The following is a 17838-nucleotide window of genomic DNA, read 5'->3' as shown; positions in this document are numbered from 1 at the left end:
CCTTACATACAGCTCAAGAAGTAACCACTTCTCAAATCAATCAAATCAAAGGATCATTGATTGCTTCAAGGCTGACTACTCATCAGAAAATTCAGAAGCAAATTGCACCAATTATTGCCAGACAAACTACAATTGAAGCCAATCAAGCTAGATTGCAAGCTAAGCAAATTCAAATGTCTGGTCAACTTACAGAGGTACATAATTTAATGGAGCTGATTCTTTCTCTACTGATTGGTGATGATACAAAAAAGGGGGAGAAAATTGTTCAATCTAAATGCAAGCAGCTGACATTGACAAACACTGATGATGAAAATCTTGATGGAGGTAATAAGGGGGGACAAAAGGATAGTGAAAGGAGAAGAGGTGAAGAGCTAGTTGGAATTAGTGGTTCATCAAAAGCAATCACTAGGTCTCAATCTAGACAAGGTGGAGAAAGTAAGATAAATGAAAGAAGATTTAGAGAACTGACTGTGACTACAACAACTCAACAAACTTTATGTAACACCCCAAATCTGGGGTCAAGATTTGGTATCACGAAAAGAATCTTTACATAAAACAAAAGAATATTCAATTAACCCCTTGAATCTGGATCGTTTACAGGTTATGGTATGAAACAAGAATCTACCTCTCTACAACTCACAATAACTAGAATACAAGTGTAAATACCTTTGAACTAATGTTTGAGTCATATTCTTCTAACTTCTTCCACTTCTCGCAGCGGCGATTTCTCGAACTTCTGTTGTCTATCTAAGCTATTCATGTTTATCCCTATTTGTTTCTGGCAGACAAAGCAAGAGTGAGCCAAAAATGCCCATCAAGTATATAATTTGAGTTCAAATATTAATAACAAAGGAAAAACTCCGGACATAATCTTAAAACAATTTTAAACAATTTTATTTATTTTGAGTAAGTGAGCTAATAAACGTTGGCTGTCACCAGCCTTTAACTAAAATCCAAAAATGACAAGCGATTCCCCGATTCATCTCCTGAGTCAGGGTTTTGTCCGGTTTTGGAATCATGAAAACCTTTCGAAAGAGAATGCCGTTAATGGCGATCAACAACAAATTAGACTGGACACTAGTTCTAACATATGCACTATACCCTGCTGATCAGTCTGGATACAGTGCGGATCTATACCCAACTGTATAGGTCCATTCAGGTACCTAGGCACTACGGCCCATATCGAGGCACCAGTCATCCCGGTCCTCAGGATTAAATAAAACTCAATCCCCAAAATATCACTATCCAGCCCGTAGAGTGTTTTGATGTCAAATTCTTTTGAATTCAAAACATCCCAATTCAGGGTTCGCATGGGTATTTGCTCAAGAGAGCAATCGAATTATAGGAACAATAATGAAAGTAACGTGCATAAACAGAGTAATTGCAGCGAAATGTAAAACAGTTAACTATTCTGAACTTAGAATAGGATCGAAGAAATAATTGCAGTAATTTAAAAGAAAATTAGGAATGCTTGCAGTATTTAAAAGAAAGTTCGAGAATACTTGCCTCAATAAGCTTTAACCACTATTACTAGTTGACTTTGGTTCGAGTTGGACGTTCGGCTTTATCGTCAAACTACTATTCCATTCTGGATACGTTCCTAACATTCAGGCCCTTCAATTGGAACTTCGTTGATCTCAACATCTAATCAGTAAATCGTCCCTAGTCCGATGTCGTTACTCGGGTTTTCCGTCTAGGACCTACATGGTTAAAATATCCTAATTCAGATAATCGTTTCACTTAAGCTCAACTTAATGCCACAATCACCTCTACCCATGCGATTTCCTGTTCCAACTTATATTTATATGTATTATTAAAATACACATAGCAATTAGGGTTCACCTCTTCAAGACTCGGTTCGGTATTTATTTTCGAAAAATACGTATATTTGTTATCTCGGAAATAGGGTAATCAATTACTTATGAAATATTTTGTGTCATTCGCCATTAAGTTCCTATAATATAATCGTATATGATTATTCGACGTCTCCGATAATTATAGGTTACGTTCCCGTATTTTCGGAATTATTTTCCCGAAAATCGGGCAGCGTCTCCTTTATTTATCGGCCTACCCGTCGAAATAATTCGACGTCAATTCACAACAACAATCCACGCAATCATCCAATTCAGAATCCATACATCAATCCCAATCACCAAAACAATTCAGATATTAATTATTTTTATTCGTTTTTATTTCGAAAATCTATTTTACAACTAATTTTATTTATTTATAATTTAGGACTCAGAATTAATTCATCACGGTCCACCGTCGACTCTCCAAAGCTCATCGTCGACGGCGGTAAAATTTACGGGTACCCGATTAATTCCGGGTTTCTAACGTAAATTCTACCGATTAAATATAATTATTTCCTGCACGAAAAATACGTTTATTTCATGAATATAACTCGAATAAATTTTTCCTGCAAAAAAATTAATAAAATAACATCAAAAATGATCTAACAGCCATGCACTACACGCGCAAAACGGAGAAGAAATAGGGCAGCAACACAGTCAAACCCACACCACCACCACCACAAACCACCACACACAGGCACGTCAACACAAATACACACACACGCAAAAACACTCACACACAATCACTAACACACAGCAGCACACACTTATATGTATATATATATACAATTGTATGTATATCAATTTAAAGAGGAAGCAAGGGAGTCGCCGGAAAAAACCGGCCGGAAACTCACCGAAAAGCAAGAGTCTGAAAAGAATCAGAGAAAACAGAGAGGGGATAAAGAAATTAGAGGTAGAGATAGAGATTATGAGAGAGAGACTAGAGTAATCGAGAGAGAGAGAGAGAGAGGGAGAGAGAGGATTAGAGGGAGAGATCGACAGGAAGAGAGAAAGAAATCGAAGAGAGATTGAGCAGAGGCGGCAACAATGGAGAAAAAGGGGGGGTTTGGTTAAATCATTTTTTTTCTTTTATTTTGTTCCCGTCGCTATCTGGTCTCGTTCCTAAATCGCAAATGTATTATTACGTATCGCGTGCGAAAATAATTCATCGGAAATATATACAATAATTCAAAATATTTCTTAAATTCTCCAAATATTGAAAATTAATAAAAAATAACATTTTTAAGACATTTTCAAATCGTTGATCAAATCCGCATTTAACAATTTAACGAATAAATGTGTAGGTGAATAAAAGACAGAACATTTTCAAAATAATTTTAAAATTCTCGAAATATTTAAAAGTTAATAAAATAAAATTTTTAGGATTTTTGAAACATCTTGGAATTAAATATTGATTTTACAATTAACTAAAATCGGAAAATCATTTAAAAATAAATAATCAATAAAATATAAATTTCTAAATTTTATAAACTCCCAAAAATAATAAATAAAATTATAAAATAATAAAAATAATTTTAGAGATAATTTTAACATTTATAAGAATAAATATTCAATTCAATCACTTTAAAAATGAATTAAGTGCATACAACTCGATAATTAATTACAAAATCCAACAAATCACAAACAATTAATAATACAGCAACACATAGCTGATAGAATCATCACCTATTTTATTTATTTAATAATTCGATAATTACATTTACACATCGGATTCGAAAATAGGTTACTTAGCCGCTAAGTAACTAAAAAGACGATATGATTTTAATACCAGATTTGGATAATTATCAAAACAAAGCTCCCTATAAAATACTTTATACGAAATTAAGGTGATAATGTCTCGCCTTTTGAGAATATGGATTCTTATCGATATATAAAATGATTTGCGTATCGAAAATTTCACACCGGGACTCGTGCAGGTCAAACCGTATCCCGGATCGAGAAAGTCAAAACATGAAAAGTATTCAGAATTATCAGATTAGATTAGGAAGGAGTTTTCGGAAGAGTTTCGGGTTATTAAAACATAAAAACGATTGAAGTGGGACGATTTCTGATTCTAAAAAGTAATTTTATATATATGTAAAAACAATCATTATTAATTCTATAAATCCTTATAAAATCATATGATAATCCAAAAATTACCAGAAAAATACCAAAATTATCTAGATTTAATTCTGGGTAATTAAAAATAAAAATATCTTATTTTTATCAGAAATAAACATCGAAATATTAATATCAATTATCAAATAATTCACCAAAATTCACATAAAATCACATAATAATTATTTATTGATAAAAATAAATACATAATATTTCCTAGGCGTTACACTTTACAAGTCACAACTGCCGATGAAGACCAAGATATTCTGGATATAGAAGTTTGTGCAGAAGCAAGTCAGTATCTTCAAACTCTGAAATTAAAAGAAAGAAAGAAAACTCTATTCTACAAGGATCCAAAGATTCAAGCATTTGACTCTGAGGTGAGTAGAAGAATCTTTGAAAGAGAAAATCCTGGAGTTGATCTAGAATAGCTAAGGCAAATGGAGGAAGATTTCAAGAATTCCATGAAGATATCAAATATTGATAATGTTGTATCTTTCAAGATCTTTATGAAGATGATCCTTCTAATAAACCAACCAAAGGTATAGTCATAAGGGAGGTAACTCAGGAGGAGGGTGAAAGATCTCTCAGATCTCAAGCTATCTAAACTGCAGACAAGAAGCATAAAGGGAAAGAGAAGATAAGAGAGAAGTCAAAGCTTTTAAAGCTAAAATCCAAAGCCGTTGCAAAGAAGAATTCAGTATCTAAGGCAACTAAATCACAAATACTGATAGATCCAAGCTATACAGTTGCTCAATCTTTTGATACTGATGAAATTGCTGAAAAAAAAGAAGTCAGTCAAGCTCAGCAAAGAAGGAAGATTCATGGAGCTGGCGGGGCTGAAAAATTGAAATTAACCTTGGACATTGGTCAAGTTAATAAAAAAGAAGCTGTTATTCAACCAATCACAACCTCTTATTCAACTCATGTTAATGACTTTTCAAACCCCATTCAAACTAATTTATCAAATCCTGATTCTGAAGACATAGTCTCTGATAAACCAGAACTTACTCTTGAAGAGAAGAAAAAGCTACTATGGGGAAGCAAGAAACCAGCACCTGGAAGAGATTCTTCTGAAACATTAAAGAAGATTTATAGTGGAAGTTCTCACTCTAGAAAACCTGGAATCACAAGTGGTCTTGGAAGGTTAAATGTTGATCCATCTGTAGGAAATGCTTTGACTTTAAGGAAGCATTCTAATTTGACATAGATTGGAGACAATGTGATGCTTGAAGACTTACAGAAGATCATATCAGTGCAAATTGTTATAAATCATGTTGAAGAGAAAATGATTTATTTTCCGGAGTCTGGGAGAAACTTAAAGTTCACTCAAGAACAGTTTGAAGACAAACCATGGAAGAAATTGGAACTTATTTCTACAATTCTCAAGGTAACTAATTATGTAACTGCCAGATGGTCTGCATTCACAAAGAACCTAATACAGTTAAAGCAGAGAGGAATGCCTTATAAATCTAACTAGATTCCAAAGTACATTGATCAAATTGAATATGTTGTTGATATGCCTATTGGAGGAGCCAAGATAGAAATGAGTCTAGGAACTAAAGTTTTAACCTTTAATCCTGATGGAAATAAAATTGGGTTTCTGGAGCTGGATGATCTACCTCTCGGAAAATCAAAGTTACATAATCTCGGGGCTGCCAGCTATCAAAATGATGAATCAACAGATGAACTGAAAGAACATAAACAGAGGATGCAATGGTATTTGGATGTAATGGAAGAAAATCTGATGACGAAGTTTCTTGAAGATTTTCAGGCTGTGTTAGAGTTCAGAATGAAGAGTAAAGTTTGATATTCGCTGAAGTAAGAATGAATATGTTTACTTGAATACTGCATTTAGATAGTTTTGACATAATCAATTAGAACTTGTACATATTTTTCATAATGTACAAGTTGGGGGAGATTGTTAGATATAATTGATGATATCTGGAAGGAAACTATTAGAAGTTCTTATCAGGACTTATATCAGTATTTACTGAAGAGTGACGTCGTCAGTATTTATATCAGTACTTGATAATCAGCAGATGATGTCATCAGTATTTGTCACTTCAGTAGATATTTGAGGAGGAAAAGGAAAGCAAGAATTTAAGACGGTGAAGGACTTTATCTCAGAAGCAATCATACATGGATATGTAATAGGTTTCCTTATTATAATAGAAGAGGATTTCTTATTGATTGTGTAACTGTGCTCTATATAAAGCACAAATTAGGTTCATGCTATATGCGTTGTGAACATTGATATATCATTCGCATAACCTAGCAACTCTCAAGGATATTTGTTCATCCTTTTGAGAGAGTACGTTTGTAATCAATTTTTATCTAGTTAATACAAAAACTGTTGATTCTGTTGAAGCTTTGTCGAATTATTTGCATAAACTGTATTCACCCCCTCTACAGTTGATAACAGACCTAACATCATCCACCATCACTAGTGCATATTTCTTTTTTGTAATAGACAAGACATTAACTAGTCCAAACAGGTCCATGTGAATAAGCTGTAATGGTGCACTTATTGAATTTACAGTCTTGCTCTTATGACTAGACCTTTTCATTTTGCCATTCTGACAAGCCTCACAAACTTGATCTTGAGCAAATTCCAGATATGGCATATCTCTTACTAATTCCTTTTTCACCAAGGTATTAAATGATTTGTAATTTAGGTAAGAGAGTTTCTTGTGCCACAGCTTACTTTGCTCAATAGATGCCTTGGTGTAGAAGTATCATATTCCATCCTTTTTTGCTAAATTTAGGTTTGCAACAAACAGACTTCCTTTTCTTGCTTCTTTTAGAGCAACTTCACCAGTTTTTTTGCTAGTGATTGAGCAGTCTTCTTTGTCAAAAATCACCTTGAACCCTTTGTCTATAATTGGCTGACACATAAAAGATTTACTTCAAGACCAACAACTAGTGCTACATCTTCAATGATAGCATTTCCAGAAATTAACTTGCCATATCCCATTGTGAATCATTTGATGTTGTCTCCAAAAGTCACCAGTGGGTCAGCCATCTCCTCAAATTGTGATAACAGGGCATTATCATCGGTCATATGTATGGAACATCCACTGCCAATGATCCATATGACTTTATTCTTCTTGCCCTGCACACAATAAAAATTAAGTGTGTTTAGCTACCCAAACAGTGTTAGGTACTTTCTTCTTTTTTCATAGAATGTACAGAAGTAGAGTTTGAGCTTTCAAAAAGAACATCATTCATTGTTTGATTAGCATTATCCTTTTTAACTGTAGATCCAATATTTACTTTCTTGAGATCTTTTCTCAATTTATGACAACTTGTCATAACCTTCATATTGCAAGGAATGCAATCAAACTTATCATGGAATGAATAGGGAACTTCAGTCAATGCCTCATTGTATTTGCATGCTCTCAATTTTGGATCACTAACAGCCTTTCTACAAAGGTGAGTTAGGTGATTTGTTGAGCCACACTTTTGACATTGCTTCCTTGGAGCATATGCAACATAAGCATAGTTGTTGTTCTTGTTTACACTTATTTTTCCTTTTATGTTCTTTTTCTTTTTCCCAACATTCTCAGTTTTGACTTTCTTGGTTTGTGTCTTTGTAGTTTGGTGTATTATTTGCTTCTTTTCATTTTCAGCAGTAGGAGTGGTTTCTGCATTATTCTTCTTATTATCTTCATTTGCAATTTTTTGCTTGATGACCAACTCAACTTCACTGAAATCAACTTCACAAACTTTGAACAAAGGTGCATTAACTTTCTTTAGCATTACAGGAACATCATGATTCACTGTTTCTTTTCCCTTGTCAGCTTCACCTTTCTTGTGAGAATTTAATGCATCATAGTCCAAACCAATGGCTATGTTAGCACATGGTTTATTTTTCTCATGATATTGTCCAACCAACTGAGATGCATTCTTATATGATTTTAGCTTCAAATCATTCTTCTCCAATTTTTCTCTCAACACTGCCTCCATTTCACTAGCACACTTAAGCTTGTTCTTAAGATATTTATTTTCTTGCTTAACTGTCTCAAGACCAACAAGTTGCAGCTCCAATTCCTGTTTTTATATCTCAAGCTTCTAACTAATTTTTGACAGCCTACTCACTTCCTCAGTAGCTGCCATCATGCTTGTGTGGATATGAAAATCTCTACATTCATCTTTTCAACAATTTCTTTATATTGACTTGCATTTAAATCAATTATGGTTAGAGTTGGTACCTCTGATTTAGATACATATGATTCTCCTTTCTCTAGAGCCATGAGAGCATAATTCCTAAAATTCTTCATTGTCATCATCTTCATCTGTATCAACCCAACTCTTGCCTTCTATAATGTAAGCCTTTCCATGTTGCTTTCTCAAGAGAGCTTTATACTTTGCTTCCAATTCCAAGTAAGCTTTATCTTTCTTTACCTTTTTTGGCTTTCTACACTCAGTAGCAAAGTGACCTAACTCATCACAATTATAACACCTTATCTTTGATCTATCAATAAATCTTGTTCTGTAGACACCTCTTCTAGCTGAGTTGAACTGTGTTTTTCCTTTCCAAATGTTGTTATTATTGGATGTATGACCCTTGCTCTTAAAAAACTTTGGCTTCTTAACCTTAATGTTATAGAATTTTCTTGCAAGGTAAGCCATTGACTGGTCCATCTCATCCAGTTCATCAAAGGTATAGAATTCATCATCTTCTATTTTTAGTATGACTTGCTTCTGTGGATCCGTATTCTTCTACTCAACAGTTTGAATAACTGGAGTTTGAGCTTCTAGTTCATCATCATATGACTTACTGTCATTGGCAATCAAAGCACCAGTTCCATCAACAACATGCCCTTGACCAGCTCTCAATGACCTTCTTTGTAACCTTTCCAGCTCATAAGTCTTCAAGATCTCATACAAGACTTCCAGTGTCATTCTGCTCAAATATTTTCCTTCTCTAATTGCAGAAAACTTTTTTTTCCAAATGATCAGGAAGGGTGAGCAAGAATTTCAGCTTGACCTTCTCAGCTTCATAGTATTTATCATGAAGCTGCAAGTCATTTATCAGCTTATTGAACCTCTCAAAAACATCAGTTATACTTTCCTTTGGTTTAGCCATAAAACCCTCATACCGTGACACCGGTATTCTTATTTGATTAGATCTGACCCCTTCTGTTCCCTCACACAGTATCTCAATTTTCTCCCAGATCTGTTTATCAGATTCACAATTGATAATATTATTTTACATCACATTATCAAGTGACTCAGTCAGTATGAGTTGTAAACTGCTATCCAGTGCAACCTTTTCCTTTTCAGGCTCTGTGTAGGTTGAGGGATCTTTAGGTGCATAATGAGATGGTATGACCATATATCCATCTGTGACTTCAGGAACCTTTTACATAGGTATGAAGGGTCCATTATTAAGAATTTGAATATATATGAGGTTGGCCATCCTTATGAACAACATCATTTTCTTTTTCCACAAATTATAGTTGATCTTGTCAAAGATTAATATCTTAATATTGCTTAATTTCTGAGCACTCATTCTTCTGAGATCTTTATCTGTTTTCTTTCAGATTTTGCTCTGATATCACTTGTTAGATATTGAATGCAAAGAAATGTAACAGAGAGGGGGTGAATGTATTTCTTGAATTTTACTTGGCTTTTAAAACTGTTTGGATTATTGGTGAACAAAGCAGTTAAGATATGTAGAAATATTAAGTTTAACAGAATTACACAAGACACAATATTTCAAAAAACTCACTTAATTGTATTAATTAAGTTTGTCTTGCTACAAATCCATGTTCTTAAAAAAATAAGAACTCAGCTACTATCTTGAGAGAATACAAGATTTTCTAGATCTGTTTTTTAAAACTAAGCACTCGTGCATGCTTTAAATACTAGCAACACTGGTTTACAAAACTTGTACTAAAATATACTAAACCAATTTCTAAAGGAACCTTGTCTATTTCCTTTTTTGGTGTTAGCAGATATGTGCAGAATCTTGCAGGTATGTGACCATCCTTTGTCCAGTGAATCTGGCCCTTGATCTTGTATTTTTCAAGCTGCTTTTGTAGACTTTTCAATTCAGTGAATGAATTGTTTGTTGACTAATAATCTTGAATCTTGAACTTGTCTGTATTCTGAATTTGAGATAGTATGTCGAGATCTCCTCTTGTTCTGTAGAGAAGTGATATATCGAGAAGTATAATGACTTATCGATATCTCGAGTTCTCGACATAAGTAAGTGACTTATCGAGGTGTCTAGTTCTCGACATGAAGATTAACTTGTCGACATCTCTAGTTCTAGATATAGGCTTTTGACTTGTCGACATCTCGAGTTCTCTACATGAAGAATTTTGACTTGTCGATATCTCTGAGTTCTCTACATGCAAAAATGACTTGTCGATATCTCTGAGATCTCTATATGAGGTATTGAATTTTTGACATCTCTAGTTCTCTACCTCTTCATTTGACTTGTCGATATCTGAGATCTCTACATGCATAAATGACTTGTCGATATCTCTTGGGGCTTCTCTATAAGTCATTTTGGAGTTCTCGACTGACTTCTCGATATCCCTTGATCTGTGACTTGTCGATATCTTGATTTAGAACATTTTTCCTATAACAACATTATTCAAATCCAAACTTCTACATCTTTTCTCTGAGACATGATCAGGACTTGATCTTCTTCCAGAGTTTATTCCTTAGTTTGAAACTGTTCACAGAAAAATCCCCTAGTCTAATCTTCTAAATATTTTTGTAGACTCAATAAATACAATTACATAATACAAATATTAATTATCAAACAACTTAATCTTAGGGTTGTCAATGTGACTTAGTCTTGTTATTTTACAGGCATGTCTTTCACAACACATGTCAAATAGGATTATTGGATACAAGATATCATAAAAAAATCATAGATGCCTTAGAGTTGTAGTGTCAAGGAACTAAGGCAATCAAGAAGAATAGGGGGACAATACTCAACCAGGATTAAGAATACTTTAACTCAAAGGCTGACGAGTCATTGATATATATATGACAGATTTCTTAATCTATTAAATGATATGTCTCTTGTTGGAAAGAAGTATGAAAATAAAGACTCCAACATAAACTTTCTCTTGCCTCTTCATGTAAACTGGAATCTCAAGATAACCATAATCATAGACAATAATGAACCGAGTAAAGCTTCTTCTAATGAGGACATTACTCATTTAGAATTATGAACACTTGACTCAAATGCTAATAAGATACTGGCCGATATATCTGACAGATTTGTTAATCTGTTGAATGATATGTCTTTGGATGGAAAGGAGTATGACAACAAAGAATTCAACACAAAGTTTCTCTTGGCTCATCCTAAATATTGGAATCTCAAAATAACCATTATTAAAAAAAAATTATCTGAGTAAAAAATATTTGATGAAGTGTATGGGGTGCTCTATACCTATGATCTTGAGATGCGCTAAAGAAGAAATAAAAGAGTAGTAAGGAAAAATATGATGCCTTGAATGTTGTGGAGAAACCAACCAAGGTTTTGATTAGGATCTCAAGTCATTTTAAAGAAAAAGGCAAAATATGATGAGTCAGAAAATGAGTCATCGTAATTAGAGATTGACATAAATTATGATGTAGACTTTAATGACGAATGTATTGATAAATATGTGAAGCATCTCGCGGCTATGATGGTTAATGGCTTCAAAAAGATGAAATTCAAGAGCTCAATTAAAAGAGAGACAACTTCTAAAAAAAAGTAAAACTCTTATAGGTACAAGAAAAAAGGATGTCAAGAAATCAAGATCAGAGAAGATTGACAAGTCTAAAGTTAAGTGATATAATTGTAATGGAATGAAATATTCTACAATTAAACGCTTTAAATCTTGTCTTTTTCGCAACAAATAACATGTGTTTTGTATACTATATAAATTGTCAAATTTGAAATTGCAAAAGGAATAAAAAATTGTGTAAAAAAGTCCTAAAATTGAACTTGTTCAAATTACCCATGAACCGAGTAGTTTTGTAACGTGGAAAAATCTTGGTACATTTTGTTAATTTTTGGTAATTTTATGTGGTCATTCTTAAACTCTAAAACTCTAACTGTATTCAATATTATATATAACCAAGGTCAATTATTAAACATTTATCAAATTGGGAATAAATATCAAGTTGGACATTAAAATATAAATTAAAATCTGAATACAGTTTTAAACAAGTCACTAAGACCATCTCCAACCTATAAAACATTAAAATAGTGTAACTTTGACACTATTTTAGTGTCAAAACTAATATAATCAACTTCAACCCATTTATACTATATCTTACACTTAATGTATAAATAAGGATATGATATTTTTATTTTTCTTAAAGCAAGTAGTTTGTTTGGATATAATAGAATATATATGGGATATGACAGGAATTTTTTTTTTTGTTAATAAAGGTAAGAACATAGTAGAAATTACGAATTACATCAAATTTGGTGTAAAAATTACACCAAATGTATTTTTGACACCAAATTTAGTGTCGCACTATTTATTTTGTGTAACCGTGACACTAATAGTGTTCGGTTGAAGTTGATTTTACACCAAAACTTACACTATTATATTATTATAGTGTTGAGTTGGGGTTGCTCTAATGTTAGTTACGGGTACACCACTTTAAAGTTTAGTCGCTGTTGTAAACAACGTGTTGTAAATCTTGAATTACTTGATTATGAATAACTTAATAATTGCACATATAGAGAGAATAAAAGTTGAAGAGAGAATTATATTTTAATATGTTTCAGTATATCTGATTTCAATAACTGAAGTTCCTATTTATAGAGGTTGGTTGACAAGTCTTACTAAGAAGGCTATCTAATTCTTCTTTGATAAGTATCGTAGTTCTTGACTATTAAGTTTCGTAAGTCTTCCTTAATAAGTTTTACAATTCTTTATTACTAACTTTCTTCTCTAAAAAGTTGCGCAAGTCTTCCTCGACAAGTTTTGAGAGACTTCCTCGATAAGTTTTATGAGTCTTCTTGATTAATTTTGATAATCATGATTATATCATATTATAACACTCCCTCTTCATTGTCCAATGTGAGTTTACTACAGAGATTAACTGTCTCGTTAAAACTTTGGAAGGAAAAACTCGGTGGGATAAAAACCTTGACGAAGGAAAAAGAGTACATTCTCCCCCTGAATGTAACATCTCACACTTTGACATCTTGTTGTAGCAAATTTCTCAATCTCTGCATGCCAATATTATTCTATAGCTTTTCAAATGTTGGTGTGGATATTTACTTTATAAGTAAATCAACAAGATTATCACATGAGTGCATTTCTTGTACATCAATATCACCATTATCTTGTAGTTCACGCGTATAGAAGAATTTTGGTAAGATATGCTTGGTTCGATCCCCTTTGATATATCCTTCCTTTAACTATCTGATACAAGCTGTATTATCTTCAAACAAAATTGTAGGACTATATGAAATACTTGATAACCCACATGATTCTCGAATATTTTGAATTACAGACCTTAGCCAAATGCATTCCCTACTTGCTTCATGAATTGCATGTAATTCTGCGTGATTTGATGAAGTTGTTGCCATAGTCTAGTTTTTTAGACTTCCAAGAGATAGCAGTGCCACAATATGTGAATAGATAACATGTTTGTGATCGTATAAAATGAGGATCTGACATGTACCCAGCATCCGCATATCCAGTCAGTTGTGATTTTGAAATTGTCTTTTTCCGCAACAAGTAACATGTGTTTTATATACTATATAAATTGTCAAATTCGAGATTGCAAAAGAAATTAAAAAATTGTTAAAAAAAGTCCTAAAATTAAACTTGTTCAAATTACCCACGAACCGAGTAGTTTTGTAATCTTAAAAATCTTGGTATATCTTATTAAATTTTGGTAATTTTATGTGATCATTCTCAAACTCTAGAACTGTAACAGTATTCAATATCATATATAACCAAGCTCAATTATCAAACATTAATCAAATTGGGCTTAAAATATCAAGTTAGACATTAAAATATGAATACAGTTTTAAACAAGTCACTAAGACCATTTCCAACCTATAAAACACTAAAATAGTGTAACTTTGACACTATTTAAGTGTCAAAACTAATAAAATCAACTCCAATCCATTTATACTATATCTTACATTCAATGTCTAAATAATGATATGACATTTTTATTTTTCTGAAAAAAAGTAGCTTGTTCGAATACAATAGGATATAAATAGGATATGACAGGAATAAATTTGTTTTTGTTAATAAAGGTACGAACATAGTAGAAAAGTATCCAATTACACCAAATTTGGTATAAAAATTACACCAAATATACTTTTAACATCAAATTTATTGTCACACTATTTATTTTGTGTAAACTTGACACTAATAGTGTTGAGTTGGAGTTGATTTTACACCAAACTAATACTATTATATTATTATAGTGTTGAGTTGGAATTGCTCTGATGATGTTAGTTACGGATACATTCCTTTAAAATTTAGTGACTATATAATATGTAAAATCAGAGTTGTTATCTTACTGAGTCGTTATCTTATCGCATAAATTTCACAACAAATAATTTTAACATAACGGCATTCACGTCATTATATAATTGATAAATTAACGAAGTGTTCCTGTAACTGATTTTAATGAGCAAGTTGATATAACTCACTTAAATTTAAGTTATGTAACCCTATAAAACTATGTTTTACCAGTAATGTCTAAACAAATAATAACAAAACTACTAAAATATAGCAACATCTTTTGCATTTGATGAGAAAAAGGAGGGCTCCGATCTATGATGAAAAAATAAAATGACATTGTCAAATATACAAACCACTTGGACAAATACACGTGCACAAAAAGGTTGGTATGTTACAATTACAAATATTACTTACAGAACCTGTTACATTAAAGTCTAGTAATAAATTTCCAACAGAAGAAAAAATAAAATATTAAATTAGACAAGTCCTGTTACACGGTCTATCTATTCCTGGTACAGTAGTACTACTATTTAATATTCATGGTATGAATAGAAAATATATTATTTTATTTTATATTTTTTATGAGACGGCACCGGTGGAGCTTTTGTTAACCTCATATTATAACAACCCCCAATCTTACCGATCCATTAGATGTACCAAACAGTTCAGCTTTCTACATAAACAGTACGTTTACATTATTGCATATGTGCACTTAGAACAGACTATATATAGTCACTTTCTCTAGCTACAAGTTTCAGCAGTTGTTCTTGAAATTAACAATTTGGAAAAGCCATGGTTTCTACAATAGCTCTGTTAGTACTCTACACATCAATTGTTGCAGTGGTCATTTACTGCCTACTTAGCCTACGTACTCTCTTGTTTAACCGTCACTCGAGCCCATATCCACTTCCACCTGGTCCAAAACCATGGCCTATTATAGGCAATATGCCTCACCTAGGCACCATACCTCACCACTCCTTAGCTTCCCTGGCTCAGACTTATGGTCCTCTCATGCACCTCAGGCTGGGGTTTGTTCATGTGGTGGTGGCGTGCTCAGCGGACGTGGCTGCGCACTTCTTGAAAACCCATGATTCTAAATTTTCCAACCGGCCCCCGAATTCGGGAGCTAAACACATTGCTTATAATTACCAGGATATGGTGTTTGCACCGTATGGACCCAGGTGGCGCATGTTGAGGAAGATTTGTGCTGTACATCTTTTCTCCGCTAAGGCTCTTGATGATTTTCGCCATGTTCGCCAGGTTTGTTGTGAATACTACTTGTCCTGTTAATTCTTCCTCTTTTTTCTTATTAGTCGTTATAATTTGACTTTTTGCATCATGTACATGTATGTGTAACAAATAATGATTTGGCTTTTGCATGAGCATGACGTTAGGTAAAACTTCGCTATACATGAACAAACTTCATAAAATTTTGTCGGTTCGCTATAGAAAAATGTGTAATCATTGCCCTCACCTACCATTCAAAGTCTTGCAGGCCGAACGTTTCAAGCTTTCACCTTTATGCAAATCAAAATAATGTTAAAGTTGGGTTTGAGAGGGATATTAATTCAAAAAAAATAACTTTCTATTAAATATATAATAAATGGAGTTAATACATAGAGATACAAAGATGAAGCAAACACATTAATTTAAGTTACAAAACTTAAAAATCCTCAAGTAACGAATTTACAAAACCACTATTAATTATTAAGATGTTATTAAGTTGTTTATTACAGCTTTACTATGTTTAAGAATATTATATATTACATGTAGTTGTAGATAGCAGAGATGTTATTTTGTAGACTAAGGATTTGTAAATATTTGTACAATGTTTGCTATTAATTTGCACTAAATCCTTCCTTCCTAGGGGCATTATGTGATTTTATCCAATATTTATTAAAGATGTTATTAAGCTGTTTTAGAAATATCATAAATGTATACAGTGTTAAGTTGGATTTATACATAAATGTATATTAGGAGGAGGTTGGAGTACTGGTTGGTGGGCTAGGTGGTGCTGGGAAAAGGCCAGTACAATTGGGACAATTATTGAATATATGTGCCACAAATGCACTAGGACGCGTGATGCTAGGCAAGAGGGTGTTCAACTATGGCAGCTCTGCGGGTTCTGGTGATCCCAAGGCCGATGAGTTTAAAGACATGGTGGTTGAGATGATGACCCTTGCTGGTGTTTTTAACATTGGTGATTTTATCCCTCCCCTCGAGTGTCTTGACTTGCAAGGCGTCGCTAAAAAGATGAAAAAACTTCATGCACGCTTTGATTTCTTCTTGAATCAAATCTTGGAGGAGCATAAAATCTCCGGGGGACATGGCGGTGCGGGAAATTCAAAGAACGCTGATTTGTTGACTACATTGTTGTCGTTAAAAGATGTTGTTGATAGCGAAGGTGGAAAGCTTACTGATACTGAGATTAAGGCTTTGCTTTTGGTAATTTACTCTGTTTTCTTACTTGTGTTTTACTTAGTACCAACAACATATTTGATCAGTTAATCTGTACACTTGTGTGTGAATTTTGCAGAACTTATTTACAGCAGGAACAGATACATCTTCCAGCACAGTAGAGTGGGCCATTGCTGAGGTTCTTCGCAACCCGGAGATCTTAGCCCAGGCCCGAAAAGAACTGGACTCTGTAATTGGGCCAGACCGGCTTGTGACAGAGTTGGACCTTCCACGACTACCCTACCTTCAAGCTGTTGTCAAAGAAACGTTCCGTCTTCACCCCTCAACTCCGCTCTCCCTACCTCGGATAGCGTCCGAGAGCTGTGAAATTAACGGCTATTTTATACCAAAAGGATCCACGCTTCTCGTAAATGTATGGGCCATAGCCCGGGACCCAAATATGTGGGCTGATCCGCTAGAGTTCCGACCCGAGCGATTTTTACCGGGAGGAGAAAAGCCCAATGTTGATGTAACGGGAAATGATTTTGAAGTGATACCGTTTGGGGCTGGACGAAGAATTTGTGCTGGTTTGAGCCTTGGGCTTCGCATGGTCCAACTACTAACTGCAACGCTGTTGCATTCATTTGATTGGACATTGGCAGATGGACAAGAGGCGAAAAATATTAATATGGATGAGGCTTATGGGCTGACTTTGCAGCGGGCTGTTCCGTTAATGGTGCATCCTACCCCAAGGCTAGCCCAACAAGTGTATGATGCTTGATGAACCCCTTGCCACATTTGTAATTCTATGCAACGTAATAATTTGTTCCATATATTAATTTGATTAAGGGTTTTATATCAAATTATCCACCGAACTCGTTAAAATGTATCAAGTAACTATCCAATCTCCACGATAACTCATTTAAACCACTAAAATACTAATATATATCACTCCGTTAGTTTTTTAAAATTTTTTGACGGAAAACATTAACTTTAAAAATTTGTAGTCG

At 33.6% G+C, this 17838-nt stretch overlaps 1 protein-coding gene across 1 annotated transcript; it reads left to right on the top strand.

Annotated features, from left to right (window-relative positions):
• The first annotated feature begins 15114 nt into the window (after nt 1-15114).
• LOC141700501 (flavonoid 3'-monooxygenase) lies at nt 15115-17672 on the top strand. Its single transcript, XM_074504242.1, has 3 exons — nt 15115-15691; nt 16409-16876; nt 16968-17672. Exons 1-3 carry the CDS (start codon nt 15224-15226, stop codon nt 17607-17609), a joined length of 1578 nt encoding a protein of 525 aa, XP_074360343.1. The 5' UTR covers nt 15115-15223; the 3' UTR covers nt 17610-17672.
• The last annotated feature ends 166 nt before the right edge of the window (nt 17673-17838 follow it).

This window comes from Apium graveolens, unplaced genomic scaffold, assembly GCF_009905375.1.
Source record: "Apium graveolens cultivar Ventura unplaced genomic scaffold, ASM990537v1 ctg246, whole genome shotgun sequence".
NCBI classification, from domain to species: Eukaryota; Viridiplantae; Streptophyta; class Magnoliopsida; order Apiales; family Apiaceae; genus Apium; species Apium graveolens.
Note: the sequence above shows the minus strand (reverse complement) of the source record. Positions and strands in the feature narration are given on the sequence as shown.

Excerpts from the sequence above, each read along its gene's own strand:
- LOC141700501 (XM_074504242.1), top strand. The coding sequence starts at position 15,224 with ATGGTTTCTACAATAGCTCTGTTAGTACTCTACACATCAATTGTTGCA. Across the intron at positions 15,692-16,408 it reads ATTTTCGCCATGTTCGCCAG|GAGGAGGTTGGAGTACTGGT; the intron begins GTTTGTTGTGAA and ends AATGTATATTAG. Across the intron at positions 16,877-16,967 it reads AGATTAAGGCTTTGCTTTTG|AACTTATTTACAGCAGGAAC; the intron begins GTAATTTACTCT and ends TGAATTTTGCAG.